A 17,932-nucleotide genomic window follows, 5' to 3' on the forward strand; every position below is an offset into this window, starting at 1 on the left:
TTTCCTTTCCACCTTTGTATCACCCAGCCGTCGTGTCTGTCTCCAGTCCCTCCTGCAGACCCTCTTCACTAAGTTTCCCTTTCGCCTGCCGGTTTTTACTAAAATCTCTGTCCAGGGTTTATCCACACCTGCTGAACTCTGGCTCCTTCCACCGACCCGACCCCCCAGGACTCCAACCGGGGCGGAGGATGGCACAGGGCACCCCCGGTTCTCCAGCAAAATAAGGGAATCCGTGGGAACACAACTCGGGAGACGTTCGTGCCTCCAAACCCCCTGTCCCGGGGCTCCCCCCTTTCCCCAGGATGGTCCTCACTCACAGCGCACAGTGTGAAAGGCGCATCGCGGCCGCTTCTCAAAACTGTCGCCCAACTTGAGAATCCGCTCGCGGCTGTCGGCGTACCAGGGTCCATTCATTATCCTCCTCCGGCTCCGACTTCGCCTTCTCCTCCCCCTGACGCGCCGCTAGACCATCTGCCACCTCAGCCTGAGGAGCAGCCTTCGCCGCCGCGAGAGCAGCCCGCCCAGACTCCGCCCCGCGCCCGACGCGCGCGCCCCTGGGAGCATCTCGAGTGCTGATTGGATGCCCGGCGAAAGGCGCCCCGCCCCTTGGCTCCAGAATCCCGGTCCCGCCCCCGGGCCTTTTCCCGCGTTGCGACGCACGCCGCTCCGGGAACGCCGCGCCGCGGAGGAGTGGGAGTCAGGGGCTTCGGCGGTGGAACGCGGAGCGGGATGAGGTGAGGGGCCTGAGGGGGAGGCTGGGGAAGGTGCGGGCCCCGAGGTACCGAGAGGCTGGGGCTCCAGACTCCTGGCGCTCGTGTCCCGGAATGTCGGAGCTCCTAACGGGAGAAGGGGCCTGCCGCACGGCCCTTTCTGTGGAGGTTTAGCGTGGAAACTGAGGCCCGGGTAGGGCGGAGTCGCGGCGCAAAGGCCTGGTGGCGCCCGAGTTCGTTCCAGAATCGGGAAAAGGAGCCCGAGGCCTTTTTTTTTTTTTTTTTTTTTTTTTTCCGGTCCTGGGACCTGACTGGGAAGCGAGGCCGTTACCTAGGCAATCGTTTTCTGACCTGTTCCTGAGGAAGTTCTCCCCATTCGTAGGTAGGATTAGGACTCACCGGGTCGGGTCGCGCGTGAAGCGAGGCGGGGGGAAGATTCTGAGTTCAAAACTGTAGATGTTTAGGATCAATGGCAACTACCTTGCACTGGGTTGACTTATTTATTTCCTTACCAGGGATCCGTGGAGGCAGTAACCGCACAGCCAAGAAGACCGGATTCCTGAAAGATCTAGGCCAGAGCTTGTGCTCCGGCAACAGGGTAATAGCATTTATCATAGAAAATCTTTTTTTTTTTTTTTCCTGTCAAAAAGTTCAGGAGCTTAGTAGTGATAAAGATGAGAGAAGTGTTGTATTAGAGGAGAAGCCCTTGCAAAAAGGTTAATAATGTAATAAAACTCTGCTCCCTTAGTTAACTAAGACCTTAGCCAGACTTGTCAAATTTATTGTTCGGGGCGGGTAGGTGAATGCCTCCCGTAATCTACCTGATTATCTAAGTGCGACTAAGGTGTACTGAGACCTTGTTGTGTGGTGAAGTCAAACCCAGAATCTTTGGGTTTGAACTTCGTACTTGACAATTGTGGCTTTGTGCAAACAAAAGTTAAGTGTGCTCATTGTAAAAATTGGGGGAGGAAATAATAGTTCTTACACCTTAGAGTTGTTGAGGGAATTAAATGAGTTAATATTATACATTGAAAGCGTTTAAAACTTAACATAATAAAAGCTCTCCAAGTGGTTGTTATTATTGAGACTTGATTGTCATGCAGCATTTTAGGGCCATCCTTGGTGACTGCCTTCTCTTCTAAATCTTGAATTATTTAGGAAGTAGGAATTGCTGTTTTGGTTATTTTACAAAAAAAAACCAAACACACACACACACACACACACAAAACTGGTTCAGGGAAGCCCTGTCCTTTGACTCTATGATCCGTTTTATCATCTGTGTCATCTTTTTGGCACTTAACATTTTATATAATTATTTTATTTTACATATGTGAATTTGTGTGTGTGTGTGTGTGTGTGTGTGTGTGTGTGTGTGTGGTTTTCCTTCCCAATCAGCACATTGGGAGGGAATATGTCCTAAATAAAATCTTTGTAATCCTTGCATCTAATATAGTGTCCCCCCACATGTTCAGTGATAATAATGTTTATAGCAATGTACCAGGCAGCTATCAAGGGTGGTCTGAGTTTTGCTCTCATAAAGCTTACATTGTAGTGTGAATTCCTCCAAATTATATTGTACTAGACTAGGAATGAGCAAATAATTAATGAACTACATAGAATCCAAAAATACACTCAAGTGGAATTTCAGATCGCTTGTTATATCTGTCCGTGACTAATTATCTCAGGAATTTGACAGCCATGTGCTTTTGTTCTTATTTCACCAATCAGTAACCTCATCTAACTTTAAAAATGTAGATACCCATCTATACCATTCAGAAAAACAACTTACATATGTACTAGATATATAAATAAATATTTTCAGTTAAATGAAAATAAAATACAACAAAATATAAAAGACTAGTGAAAAAAAGGAGAATTGATATTTAGCTCTTAGGATAGGGAGCATGACACCAATGGCAGGAGCCATAGAGGAAAAGATTATTATACTTGGCTACATAAAAATTGTAAAACTGATAAATCCAACTTCAAGGAAAATTCATCTTACAAAGTACCAGATGAGTGCATAAAGGCATGTACATTGGTATTCATTAACGCATTACTTATTTAGTTATACTTGACTTCCAATAGAGGAGACCTATAATAATAAAAGGGTAATATGCTAATTAGAACAGAGGTCATTCTGGATGTCCTTCCTGACTTAGCTGGGGCCGGAGCGAAGCCAACCTGCATCCCAGGTGCCTGCGGGGGGAGGGAAGCTGGTGCCGACAGCCAAGGGAAGGAAGGCCTACACTTGAACAAATTTTCATGCATCAGGCCTCTAGTGTTTAAATATACAGCCCCCTTCTCACCCTCAATGGATGCCTATAACCACAGGTGCACCAAACCATACACATACTATATATTTTTCCTATGTACACATACTAATGATAAAGTTTATAATATAAATTAGGCACAGTAAGGGATTACTAACAGTAATCATAATATAGAATAATTATAACAAACTAATAAAAGTTATGTGTGGTCTCTCAAAATACTTTTTTTAAATATAAAAATTATATATGATTTATTATATTATATGATTTTTTGAGAGAGGAAGAGAGAGGAATAGAGTCAGAAAAATCGATGAGAATCATCGATCAGCTGCCTCCTGCACACCTCCCACCCGGGATGTGTCCGCAACCAAGGTACATGCCCTTGACCAGAATCGAACCTGGGACCTTTCAGTCTGCAGGCCGACACTCTATCCACTGAGCCAAACCGGTTTCGGCTCTCAAAATATTTTATTATACTGTAATCACCTTTTTACTTAAAAGAAGCACTTTACAGCTCTCTTTGACATATCCAGATTGGCCAGCATTACTACTATTGGCATTTTGGGGCCATTATTTAGTAAAATAAAGGTTATTTGAATACAAGCCCTTCATCACCAAGAAGGCTATTAAGTGACTAATTGGCAGAAAGAATGTGGAGACACTGGACAAAGGGATGATTCACATCCAAGGCAGAAAGCAAAACCATGGATAAAGGGGGGACTGCTGTATTTTGATTCATTCTGATAGAGGAAGCATAGCTTAATGTTGCCATTGGAAAGAAAGAGGTATCTATACCCACATTCTTGGAAAATTGTGTGCCTGCTATGTGCTGGAAGTTGTGCTTGACTTTCTTTAAAATAGTTCCTGAAAATTTGTTTTTTAAAATTTTTCATATTTTACCTAATAAGGAAAGCTTTGGGATGCATGTATTATGGCCAACTCTTCAGTATAAAGGATGGACAAGTGTGGTGAAGAATAGCTAAAGAAGTGAGTTAGAATAGGTGATTTGGGTATGTTTTGTTTTTTTTACTGTTTTATATGGGAGGAAATATTATAAATATTATAATTAAAACCATAGACTTTGGAGTCAGGCTAATTTGGATTTGAATGCATGCTGGTAGAACCATGACAAGTTTCTTAGTTCTTCAAGCTTTATTTTTTCTTATCTGTAAAATGGAGATGACTATGGCTTATAGTCTTGTTATGAGGATTAAATAGGGTATGCATATAAAATATAGTACTTTTCTTATGAGTGATATCTTTGAGATTTGAATGCTTTAAATTAAATTATTTTTATAAAGAAAAGTTTTAGCAACAAATTGAATTGGGATGTAGATTTAAAAAAATGTTTAAGATAATTAATTTTATTCAGTCTGTTTTTATAAACAAGCTTTGGTTATTTTATAATTGCACAGTATTTCTGAGTTGTGTGTTGGGGATCCCCAAGACTAACCCCAGGTTCAGGGATTTGCTAGGAGGGCACATAGTTCTCAGGATTTGCCATATTCATGATTGTGATTTATTTATTTATAATATATTTTTATTGATGCCAGAGAGGAAGGGAGAGGGAGAGACAGAAACATCAATGATGAGAGAGAATCATCAATTGGCTGCCTCCTGGGAATTGAGCCTGCAGCCCAGGCATGTGTCCTGACCAGAAATCCAACTGTGACCTCCTGGTTCATAGGTCAGTGCTCAGCCACTGAGCCTTGCTGGCTGGGCTGTGATTTATTACAATGATAAAAAGATACAAAACAAAATCAGCAAAAGGAAAAGGCCTATGGGGTAAAATCTAGAGGAAAACAAGTACAAATTTCAAAAATTCCTCTCCCAGTAGAGTAGCATAGGACATTCTTAATTTCTCCTGCAATGAGTTGTGACAACATTTGGAAGTGTTGTCTATCGGGGAAGCTCACTAGAGATTCAGTGACCAGAGTCTATTGGAGATGGTTGTGTAGACATTCTCTGTTACCATGTACCAGATTCCAAAATTCAGGAAAGAAAGTAAGCATTCAGCATAAATCACATGGTTTAGGCACAGAGAGCCATTCTTATTGGGGAATAGTAGAAACCTCCTGAAATCCAAGTTCCTAGACACCAGCCAAGGTCTAGCCTTGTAAAGAGACCTTTGAAAAAATAGCAGTCTTGCCCTGGTCATTTTTGCTCAGTGGATAAAGCATCAACCTGCAGACTGAAGAGTCCCAGGTTCGATTCTGGTCAGGGGCACATCCCTAGTGGGAGGTGTGCAGGAGGCAGCAGATTGATGTTTCTTTCTCATCAATGTTTCTAACTCTATTCTTCTCCCTTCGTCTCTGTAAAAAATTAATAAAATATATCTTTAAAAAGAAAAAAATAGCAGTTTTAGGCCTATGTTAGCTCTTTTATGCATAAGCGATTTTTCTTTTATGATAAGAGAAAATTCCTTTCCTAGGATTGTTGTTTAGATTAGAAAAAAAAAAAAAATGAATGTGAATCCCCAGACACAATTCCTGACTGTTAGTGAGTACACAATAAATAATACCTACTGTAGCCGTTACAGTAAAGTATAAGGGTCTCTAGCTCTTTTAGAGGTACACGAGTTTGAAAAAACAGAGTTTTCTATAAGGGAGAAATGAAAAACAAAACCTACCTTTTACTTCTTTACAAAGCAAGCAGCGTTAAGTTTTCATTTACATTGATAATATATTTTAAAAATTTAGGGAGTAAATATTTTAGGGTATTTGACCTTTCTTTTCCTGATTCTGTTAAAATACAGGTGCTATGAGAAATGAAGCCAAAAGGTACAGACCCAAGGATTTTATCTCTTGCTGCTGAAGTTGCAAAAAGTCCTGAGCAGAATGTTCCTGTTATACTGTTGAAGTTAAAAGGTAAGGAAATCTTTTTGTGATTGGCTAACACTGTTTAAGGAATAAAACAATTCCATCATGGGTACAACTTTAGCATTTGTTTCTACAGTAAAATCTCGCTCTAATGGACTAAGTCCAGCAAGGGGGTATCCGTTAAAGCCGAAAGTCTATTATTTAATAAAGTAGGTTTTCCGAATGCATATGTTAAAAAATTGACAAATTAGTTTACCTGTTTTACTTATGTAGACAGGTTTGTGTAATTAAGCATGTATAAAAAGTTTAATTTAATAGAAAAGTTTTCCGTACGTATTACTATAATTTTAAATTTATACCGAATAGGTCTAGTAAATGTTTGCATTCACCAGTCACCAGTAAATGTTTGCATTCACCAGTCACCACGTATAAACAAAATGCACACGGCTGGGGTTTGGCTTAGTGCACATGGAACATTGGCTGGCATCCCTTAAAACTGCTGCAGAAAGTCACTTCATGCAACAACAGAGCCAGTTACCACCAGCGATGGTGGTAACCATCGCTAATTACCACATGCTAATTACCACATCGCTAATTACCACATGCTAATTATTCAAGGAACATTGTTTATGAGCGGTGGATCTTGGATTTAAATATGTAGGCTATAGTTGTAATATTTTTTTAAGTCGGTAAAATTACTAGTATTTTTTCAATATATGGCCTATTTGCTAAAATTTATTAAAAATAACTGAATTCATAACAAAAAATAACCTGTTAATTTAATTAGAAGCAAATCTTGGTTAAAACCATTTTAAAATTAACTGGGTGTTAATTTTCACATATGACATAAGGCCTGGAAATTTTGTACATTAAATCATACCCGGTCTGGCTAGTGGATAGCATATTAGCCTGCGGACTGAAGGGTCCCAGGTTTGATCCCAATCAAGGGCATGGAACTCAATTGGAGGCTTGATCCCGGGCTCTGGTTGGGGCTCGTGTGGGAGGCTACCAGTTGATGTGTCTCTCTTACACTGATGTTTCTCTCTGTGTGTCTCTCCCCCTCCCTTCTACTCGCTCTAAAAATCAATGGAAAAATGTCCTCTGGTGTGCATTAACAAAAACAAACAAAATATCCCAAATCCATTAAATCGAAAGATCCTCAAAACAAAGGGTTCACTTTAATTTTTTCAAGGAAACCTTAACATCATGATAAAGCAGTGCTTTTTCTTTTCTTTTTTTAAAATTTATTTCTTGATTAAGGTGTTACATATGTGTCCTTATTCCACCACTCCTCCCCCCCACACACACACACACACTCTTGCAGTGCTTTTTTTAAAAATTATTTCTAGTTACTAGTCAACCTATAAAAAATAGTTTTTGAATTTATTAAGTATAAGCAAGTATATTTTATTTTATTTTGCCTTAGAAATAATAAACAACACACCTTTCGGAAGCTCAGAGTTGAAGAAAATCAAACAGGATATATATTGTTATGACCTCATTCGATATTGCCTCTTGGTGCTCAGTCAAGATTGTTCTCGAATCCAGGGTGGTTGGACTACAATTTCCCAGCTTACACAGATATTAAGGTAAAATGAAGCAATAAGTCAATGTGTTCTTGGGAGATATGTTGGTAGACTCTTATTTTCAACATTTGCTTCTTTTTATTCATTTACGTAACAAGTATTGACAACCTCTTGTCGTAGGTATGGTTGTACTTTTCTTTCACACTACACATTGTTTTTCATCATAAATATATGTATATGTGAATATTTCAGTGTCTATAATTTTGCTCCATAAGCTCTATGAAGATGGTAATCATGTCTTTTGCTCACCATTGAATTCCAAGTGCCAGTAGACTCTTTATTGACTAAGAATTATAGGAAGAAATGAAAATATTAAGGCACTGGCTCTATACTGGAAAAACTTACCATAGAGATGGGGTCACAGTCATGTGAATTTATTGTACAAGGCAGAATGAAACGGGTGCTGAAGTGAAAGGCATAAGCAAAGTTAGTATAGGAGAAAGAAACTGTTCATTTCACTTTGTGTTGATTTAGCTTTCTCAACTGTGTATGTCATTAGGTAACTCCAATCCTGTCAATAAAATTTAGAAGCAGTATTTACTGATCTACTGCCATACTAGAAATTTAGAGAAAAGAAATCAAAACCTTTATTTTGCAAGAGTTGATAAAATAAACCAGATGTCCTCGGTGTCTAAGCCACCTCCAAATTAACAAAGTGTACATTACTAAGTGGATTTAGCTTTTGAAACTGCTTTGTTATTAGGTGAAAGACAGAAAAAAAACAGCAGTGTACTTAGCACTTTTTTTATGCTTTGATTTTCAAGATTATTTACTTAAGTAAATAAAGCTTTATATCTTTGTGTAATGTTTCATAAAAATATTGGTTGATCTGGGCCAGTGATCGGCAAACTGTGATCGTGAGCCACAGGCAGCTCTTTGGCCCCTTGAGTGGGGCTCTTCCACAAAATACCACAGCCTAGGCGAATCTATTTTGAAGAAGTGGCGTTAGAAGAAGTTTAAGTTTAAAAATTTGGCTCTCAAAAGAAATTTCAACCATACTGTTGATATTTGGCTCTGTTGACTAATGAATTTGCCGACCACTGATCTGGGCTTTCTTGAGTGGAATCCAATGTTTGTGAATGTATAAAAAACATAATTTCATTTGTTAATGTCCTCAATAAAAATAGGTACTCTTAAATAAGTAATTTTAGGAGGCAAACAGAAACTGATACATATGAGCATTAGTCCATTAACTTTAGAACTTGATTTGCAAACCCAAAAACAAAACAGATACATTGAGCTAGCCAGTTAAGTTTTTAATATACTCTGTGTATAGTGACTATTGCTCATCAGTGTCTGCACATTTTGTGGAAAAGCCTCAGCAGTACTTACTCATGAGACATAGAGACCATGCTTGAGTTTCCCCTTCTGATGTAAGGAATATAGTCAGATATTTTGCAGCTTTTAGGAAATTAGATCTATTAGAAAGTTGAATTGGTATAAAATTAGAGTGTTTGATATTCTAATCTATTCCTTACAGACTAATCTCACCATCGCTATTTTTTCAGCTATTAGATGTCTAAAATGTATCCATTAATACAAATGATATTAAGGAATTAGAGTGTTTGTAGCTCATCCCTGAAAACTTACTCATTTCTCTTTATTGTGAGTCAAGTGTATTTTGTTTTTTGAAGAGTTGACAAGTAGGTTTTTAGGACACATGAGTCTGGCTCTTGGTATAGGCAAAGTCCACATGACTTTTCTAGAAAGTTGTTAAATAATTTTCCAGAAAAGTTTATTATTGGCTTGAGAAGTAAAGGAAGATACTAAAATTTCTTGTTAGGCACAGTGTCTATAGAAGCTTTAGCATTCAATTAAAATTTATAATTAACCCAACCTGAGTCACAAACTTGTGCTCTTATTTCAGCCATTGCTGTGTGGGCTTAGAGCCAGGAGAAGATGCAGAGGAATTTTACAATGAATTACTTCCATCAGCTGCAGAAAATTTTCTGATTTTGGGAAGGCAATTGCAAACATGTTTCATCAATGCAGCTAAGGTATATGTGTTTATTTAGTGTTTTGTGTTTTGTAGCCAAAACAATTTAATTCTTGAGAAGATGTTCCACTTTATTTTTCAAATGTACAATATTTGGCTGAAAGTACAATTAGAATAGTCAATTCAAATATTTTTAAAGTAACAACCCAAAAAAAGTCTACATTAAAAAAATTTTAAGTGCTGGCTGAAGCATACTATTTGACTTTTTGAAGGATCTGCCTTACTATGCAACTTTGAACAGCACCTGTAGACATTTATTTCCATAGCATTTTCCTACTTAAATTAACATAGAGAAAAGTGTTGTTCTCTAGGCCCAAGGCTTTTCTCAATAACTCCAATAGTGAAGCAAAATAAAAGTGAACCTTCTATTAGATCTTTCAAATTTTCTCTAATCAAAATATTTCAACATCAACATAGGGTCGTATCAATCCAACAAGTATTTCTTGGGTGAATTGTACTAGATGCTATATATACATTTTTTCCTGACCTATGGAATTAAGAATTTGGAATTAAGTCCTGGCTCATGTGGCCCAGTTGGTTGGAGCGTTTTCCTGTACTACATTAAAAGGTCTTGGGTTCGGTCCCCAGTTGGGGTACATGTGGGAGGCAACTGTTTGATGGTTCTCACATCAGTGTTTCTGTCTCTTTAAAATCAATAAAAAAAGGATATCCTCAGGCAAGGATTAAAATAATAATAAAAGAATTTAGAATTAATTTTAATAAATTTATAAGTATATTGCTTAATTTCCAGATATTTAAGGATTTCCTTGATGTTTTATAATTGTTATCCATTTCTTAATTCTGACATTGTCAGATAATATACACTGTACATTTAAATTCTTTGAAATGTTTTCAGATTTGTTTTATGGCCTCCATATGTTTTTATGTTGGTGAATATTCCTTTATAAGCATTCCTTGCTTTGCACATTGCTATCTCAACTGAAACTCAACTGAACCACACATATCAGAGCCATGTAAAAGTTTAAATATATACAGGTTTCATTTAACATGATAACATGCAAAAGCAAGCACTCCCTACATACTTGAATATGAATTCTGCACTTGTTTGTGTAATGTTTCATTAATGTCAATTAAACCAATTCAGTTGTAGAATATATAAGGAGTTATAGGTGTGTAACGCTGTAACTCCTTTATGTTGGAAGAGTTCTTGGTTTTTTAGATATTTCTTGTAGAAAGCCTAAGAAAAATATATTATTAATTTAAAAAACAAGAAATAAAAAGTTACATAAGTGAAATTGAATGATATGAACAACATATTGTGGTTTGAGTGTAAGATTCATGGTTGGCATAGAATTTAACTTAGTAGTGGAGTGTATATATATATATATATATATATATAATATGTCAACATATATATATATGTGTGTGTGTGTATATATATATATATGCCTTCTATATAACTTGTAGAATTTCCACTGCCATTATTGAGGGATGCTAGCACTAAATCAGTATTTGAAAATTTGCTAGATTTCATTTTATTTAGGTCTATTAAAGTGGCATGAACTGTGGAAATTTTATTGGACTTGATTTCACTGTACTTCAGTTTCTCCTTTGTAAAATGATTTCTATCTCCTTTGTAAAATGAATAACTCAGACTATATGAAAACTTTGTCTTCTTCAAAGCACTTTAATATTCATCCTTTAAGAGCAGTAATGATTATAGTCTTTCATATATATAGTCCATTAATACTTTTTATTATACTTTCATAAAATTTGTTATGGTATTTTATAGAGATAAAAAAAAATCCTAGCCGAAACCGGTTTGGCTCAGTGGATAGAGCGTTGGCCTGCTGACTGAAAGGTTCCAGGTTTGATTCCGGTCAAGAGCATGTACCTTGGTTGTGGGCACATCCCCAGTGGGGGTATGCAGGAGGCAGCTGATTGATGTTTCTCTCTATCCCTCTTCCTCTCTATAAAAAAATCAATAAACTATATATATTTTTAAAAATCCTAAACACTATTAGCTAAAGGACTTACAAATATTAGTTAAAAACAAACAAACCACCTACTCTGGTTTGGTTCAGTGGATAGAGTGTCAGCCTGCTGACTAAAAGATCCTGGGTTCGATTCCAGTCAAGGGCACATGCCCAGGTTGCAGGCTCAATCTCAATAGCTGTTTAGGAAGCAGGCGATCAGTGATTTTCTCTCATCATTGATGTTTCTGTCTCCCCCTCCCTTCCTCTCTGAAATCAATGGAAAAAAATATGATAGATAGATAGATAGATAGATAGACAGACAGACACACATACGCACATATATAACAACAACACAACTACAAAATCACTAGAGTTCAAATAGAAAACATCAGTAGAATGGATGGTGTTTTGCTGGAACTAAATTCTGATACTGGATTTAATAAATGTATTTGCATGTTTTATGCTAAAAATAAAGCCTAACAGATGTTGACATAAGCAGGTTTCAATGCACACTATAAACACATTTATAGATTTCAGAATAATTGTCTCAAGTGGTCCTATTTTTAATGGTGTATCTGAAGCTTATTTTAATACTAAGACATTGGATTTTTTAAAAATAAAAAAACAGCCGAAATCAATTTGGCTCTGTGGGTAGAGCGTCGGTCTGTGGACTGAAAGGTCCCAGGTTCGATTCTGGTCAAGAGCATGGTTGCGGGCACATCCCCAGTGGGATGTGTAGGAGGCAGCTGGTCAATGTATCTCTCTCATCGATGTTTCTAGCTCTCTACCCCTCTCCCTTCCTCTCTGTGAAAAATCAATAAAATATATAAATAAATAAATACATGATATTGTATGAGAGAAAAAAATTATTTAGCACACACATCAAAGGGAGTAAATCAGCTACAGAAAAAGAGGATAATTTGACCTCAGGGCAAAATTAAGAAGAATTAAGCCCTAACCGGTTTGGCTCAGTGGATAGAGTGTCGGCCTGCAGACTCAAGGGTCCCAGTTTTGATTCCGGTCAAGGACATGTATCTTGGTTGGGGTTCTACCCCCAATAGGGGTGTGCAGGAGGCAGCTGATTGATGTTTCTCTCTCATCTATGTTTCTAACTCTCCCTCTCTTTTCCTCTCTGTAAAAAAAATCAAAATATACATTTTTTAAAAAGGAGGATTAAAGGAAGTAATAAGAAAACAATTTATTTATTAGTGCTATCTACCTAGGTTTTTTCTTATCAGGTAATAGATTACATGGCACGATATACACAGGATATTCTTTGTATATATAAAAATATAAATAATGTATATGATATATACGAATAGAAAACACCTGCTGGAGAAGTGTTTTTGAAGTGATTTAAGGGTAAATTGTGTTAACCAGTTTCAGAAACCATAAATTTATGGCTGACATTATCTAATGGTTTTTTAAAGAAAGTAGGAAGTCTAGGAGCTCAGCATTATCATTTGTGATTGACAACAGTGAAGATTACCTGCTGTGTGTTTAGTGAAACTAACAAAGGCACTTTATTAGACGAAAGAAATTTTTTATCTAATGTAGCATTTCTTTTTTAAATCTAATATTTAAGTTAGTGCATGACTATTTAAGCATGTATCCCTGTGCTAGAATAATAGGAAAAAAATACTTTCATTATTATGAAGAATAAACATAGCAATCATGTTTTTGCTGTTGTCATCATTACTTTAGTGCTTCAGTACAAACATTCAGGACATGGCCAGTAAATGACAGAATTGTGAATGGAACTTATGTCTTATTTCCCATAGTGACACATACTCTAGAATAATTTTTACCCTATACTCCAGAAAAGAAGCTAGGAAAATTGTCAAATATCTATTGAATAAATGTTGATTGAACATTTACTAATTGTAAGAATTATTTTTTGATATTAAATTGTAGTGGAGAGCTAAATAACATGGTCTCTAACCTCATGGAGTCAAAGAATAGATGCTGCAACTGAAATACACTATTAATGCTTTACATGCTGACACCATTTGCATATTATGATTTTCAGCTTTGGGTGTATAACCAAGTGATCCACCTAAATGTAAAAATACAATGTCCAGATTTTACCTTTGGAGATTCAGAATCACTATCTTTGCACCAATGCCTATGCATGGTATATTTAAAAAGCTCCTGAGGTGTAGAGAAATCCTAGTGTGACCACTTCCAGTTTTTATACTATTTTCCTTGTCTTATTTAATCTTGGGGTAATAACCATTTCTAGTAAGTAGAGTAGCCTATAAGCTACTCTTTTTTTATAAATTAAAAAGTAAAGGCTTCAAGATCACATACCTCATAAATACTTATTAAATCCAGACACCAGGTCCCCTAACTTCTCAGAAGTCAATTAATTCTCTCTCTCTCTCTCATAAAGCTATTACAGAAAAGTAACTTGGTTTTTTTTTTGTTTTTTTTTTTGGTGTGTGTGTATTAAGGGTGAAGAAAAAGATGAATTACTGCACTTTTTCCAAATTGTGACTGATTCTCTCTTCTGGCTTGTGGGAGGCCATGTTCAACTTATCCAAAATGGTAAGAGAAAAGATATTTAATGTAAATGATAGTCATTATAAAGTCGTATGCTAACAGTTTGATCTTTTTTTCCCTAAAAATGCATACCTCATTAACTATAATCATAACCGTGATTAAAGGAAACCATGTTGAAATAACCCCACATACAAGAAAATAAAAGCCCATTTGAACATTCCAGCCTTAAAGAGCCAATATTGACAATGTGAATATTATATTAAGGGGAAAATTGCTAAAATATAACTTTCTCCTTAACTTTTTCATTTAGCAAATCCAAGATAAGAATTAATAATTTTAATAATTTAGTCTAGAGAGGAAACTTTTTAAAGTTTCAGTGATTACACTTGTATTTGAGATTTAGTATGAGAGAAATCCCTAGATACATAAACTTTGTAAGGGTAAGTTTTTATGTAATGAAATTTTATTGAATTTGAAAGTTATTTTATAGACTATTTCTACACTACATTGAGAAATATAAATATATGTTAGTGTTATGTTTTCTTATGGCTGAGAAAGTACTCCTTAATTATAATTATGGGAGTATTTCTATTTTGAAAGATAAATGGAACAATATTAGAACATTGATTTATTTTAGAAATTAAAATTTGAATTGAATTTTCATTTTTTCTCTTAGAATTATTAGCATATAATTTAAGGGGTCAAATAGTTCTATAAGGATTATTAAACAAAAAATACCGTCCCTGGTTCTCATGCTTCACTCCATGTCCCATTCTTCCAAGGCATCTACTTTCAGTTTATATAACTATCTAAAGGCCTGGTGCACGAAATTCATGCATGGAGTGGGGGTGGGAGTCCCTTAGTCTGGCATGCGCCCTCTTGCAATCCAGGACTCATTCAGGTGGGGTCCCTATGGCCTATGAAGTCTTTCCTTCTGCCTGCCGGCAGCTGGCCTAGCCTGCGCCACTGCCACTGCTTGCCATCTGTGCAGCACCTCCTCCCTCTTCCCTGCCAACCATCGCCTCAAGGGGTGCGATCATTTGGCTGGCCTGGGCCTTCCTCTGCCAGGGTGATCACTGGCAGGCCCCACACACCCGCTGCAGTGCTGCCAGCTGGGTGGTCTCCTTCTGCAGGGCAACAGGGGGCAATGGCGGGGCCCCGAACCAATTAAATCACACCTGCCGTGGCTGGCAGCATGGTCATCCAGAAGGTCCTTTGGACAGTCGTTCTGCTGTTTGGTCATTCGGTTGAATCCATATTATGCTTTTATTATTAGAGATATTCTTGGTAGTTGTATTTCTATAAAGCTAAGGAATATGCTTAGATACTTTCTTTTAAAAAAAAAAACCATATTATTCATTTCCCATTATGAAACAAATACTAATATAAAGTTCCCAATTTAAATAACTATTTTGCAAAAAAATATAAAGTACTTAGTTTCATTATAGTGGGATATAAAATACTTCATAAAAAGAGAGACAATACTGCATAAGACATATGCCGTATTTCCTTTAAAAATAATAACTATAAAAAAATGACAACATTCTTCAGATTATCTGTAAATTTGAAATATCAATAGAGTAGGTAATAAAACTAAATTAAGCAATTGTGAAATCCATATGTAAAAAATAAGTGGGTGCAAAATTGGAATCTCCAATAATCCTTTCTCTCTAAAAAGAATCAGCTGCTTCAAGAAATGGCTGACTATAGGTCCAAAATAGAAAATATGCAAAATAAACCTGAAATATCTGGAATACCAGATAGGAAAGATGCAATCAAAATGTATTTGGAATTCTGTGAAAAGGACTCAGGAGCCTACGTAAGGAGGCTTATATTAGTCAAAAATAGTAAATTTGAATGGTAATCAGAATAACTCCAGTAGATTGAAACAGCAAATACTATGACTATTTTTAAAGATTACCATTTCAGTCCTCTAGGGCAGTGTTTCCCAACCTTCTCTCATGATGAGAATCACCTGGTGGAGTTGTTAAAACACAGATTCCTGAATCCTAACTAAGAAGTGCTAAACTAGGATTTTTGGGAACATATAGGTAAAATTGTATACTTAACTAGTGCTCTAAGACAGATGTTATATACAGAGCACTAAGTTAGGTATGCAATTTTACCTATATGTTCTCAAAAATTCTAGTTTAGCACTTCTTAGTTGGGATTCAGGAATCTGTTTTAACAACTCCACCAGGTGATTCTCATCATGAGAGAAGGTTGGGAAACACTGCTCTAGGGAACCGGTTTACTTTGGTAAATGGAGATGTCAGCATTTATGCTGTCTTTTCTTACATATTGATGAGAAATTTCTCTTTGTAAAAGTATTCTCACCAATAAGAGAAAAAGAAATAATAGAATAGCGCTATTTTGCAACCCTTGGTGAATTAATAGATTTAGAAATTAATCATCCATCACTGTCACATCTTAAAAGGAAAGATAATGATATATACTGAGTGCCTCCTAATGGCTCATTATAACCTCCCATATGAAATATATATGCCAAAAATTCAAACCTGTATCATTTTGATCCTCTAGCTCCAACTACTAATTTGTAGAAGTCAGAGAAACATTAAATTGTACCCTAGGAATGGAGTTAGCAAAAATAGACTGTGGAAAGCTCATAGGACAATTGACATAGTTTCATCAAAAAATACATTTCAAGGGAAATAAAAAGATAAAGAAGAAATCCATAGATTAAAAAAAATTGAAATATCAGTTGTGGATCTTATTTAGATCTTAATTCAAACAAACTGAAAAATTCACAAAAACAATTATAAATTGGAGCTCTAAATGGATTTTGATGAAATTAAGAAATCATACCCTGGCTCAGTTGGTTAAAGAATCCTCTGGATACGCCAGGGTAGCAGGTTCAATCCCCAGTCAGGGCAAATATAAGAATCAACAAATGAATGCATAACATAAATAAGAACAACAAGTCGATGTTTCTCTTTCCCTCCCTCCTTAGTTTCCTCCTTCCTTCCCTCTTTTCTTTCCTCCCCCTTCCCTTCTCTCCCTTCTTCTCTCTTTCTAAAATCAATTTTTTAAAAGATCACTTAAAAAATATCCTGAATACTTAGGTTAGACATTTGTGTTTTATTGTGTACTAATTCATATCTTTTATGAATATATATTGAAATACTTATAGATAAAATGAAGCAATATCTTGGATTTAATTCAAAATAGAATAGGATGTAGGAAGTGGATGGTAGGTGAAGCAAGTTTGGCCCATGAAACAAGATCATTGTTAAAATGGAATGACTATAAATGTAAGACCATTATACTGTTTTGTTTTTTTTCAACTCTTATGTATGCTTGAAACTTTCATTATAAAATTTTAATTAAATAGCCCTGGCTCCTCTGGCTCAGTTTGTGGAAACATCATCCTGTGCATCTAAAGGTGGCAGGTTCCATTCCCATCCGGGCACATACTCAGGTTTCCGGTTCAATCCCCAGGTGAGGGGCAAATAAGAGGCAACCAATCAAATGTTCTCTCTCCCTCCCTCCTTTCATTAAAAAGAAAAATGAGAAATATAAATATATGTTAGAAAAATAAATATAAATATAAACTTAAATATTTTAAGTTCAATTAAAATAAAGAAATAGACAAAAATACTAGTTTTTGTTTGGGGGACTAAATAGTTACCATGAAAAGTAGAATAGGGACTTCATATTAATATAAGATAAATAGTCTAAAAAATAAAATGGGCCCTGGCCAGGTCCAGTTGTTTGGAGCCTCATCTGGACATCAGAAGGTTTCCGGTTCTATTCTTGGTCAGGACATATGCCTGGTTGCAGGTTCAATCTCTGGTTGGTCTGGATGCATGCTGCAGACTGATCTCTCTCTCCTCTCTCTGTCTGTCTCTCTCTCCCTCTCTCTCTCTGTTCCCCATCGCCCCTCTCCCTTCTTCCTTCCCTTTCTTCTTTTCTAAAATCAGTAAATACATCCTTGGGTGAGAATGAAAATAAATAAATAAATCCTATATAATAAGCATGTAATACACAATTCAACTGAACAGCCGAACAGCAGAATAGCCATCCCAACAACCACCCGGGACCACACTAAGACACCCACTGACGCCATGCCAGCCAAGATAGGTGTGACA

General features: G+C 36.5%; 2 protein-coding genes across 3 annotated transcripts in view; one reads left to right on the forward strand and one right to left on the reverse strand.

The window, feature by feature from the left end:
* EAF2 (ELL associated factor 2) overlaps window positions 1-530 on the reverse strand; it is a 33,818-nt gene extending 33,288 nt beyond the window's left edge. Inside the window, exon 1 of the mRNA XM_084873322.1 lies at window positions 318-530. Coding sequence (XP_084729448.1) covers window positions 318-414 — 97 coding nt within the window. The 5' untranslated portion in view covers window positions 415-530. The remainder of the gene's footprint in view (window positions 1-317) is intronic.
* Window positions 531-632: 102 nt separating this feature from the next.
* Window positions 633-17,932, forward strand: part of IQCB1 (IQ motif containing B1) — a 46,848-nt gene continuing 29,548 nt past the window's right edge. For both annotated transcript variants that reach the window (XM_084873320.1, XM_084873321.1), the window contains exons 1-6: window positions 633-734; window positions 1,226-1,308; window positions 5,739-5,850; window positions 7,229-7,391; window positions 9,256-9,385; window positions 13,775-13,868. In XM_084873320.1, the coding sequence (XP_084729446.1) occupies window positions 5,751-5,850; window positions 7,229-7,391; window positions 9,256-9,385; window positions 13,775-13,868 (487 nt within the window). In that variant the 5' untranslated portion in view covers window positions 633-734; window positions 1,226-1,308; window positions 5,739-5,750. The remainder of the gene's footprint in view (window positions 735-1,225; window positions 1,309-5,738; window positions 5,851-7,228; window positions 7,392-9,255; window positions 9,386-13,774; window positions 13,869-17,932) is intronic.

This window comes from Pipistrellus hanaki (assembly GCF_964339955.1).
Source record: "Pipistrellus hanaki genome assembly, chromosome: 2".
Classification (NCBI taxonomy): domain Eukaryota; kingdom Metazoa; phylum Chordata; class Mammalia; order Chiroptera; family Vespertilionidae; genus Pipistrellus; species Pipistrellus hanaki.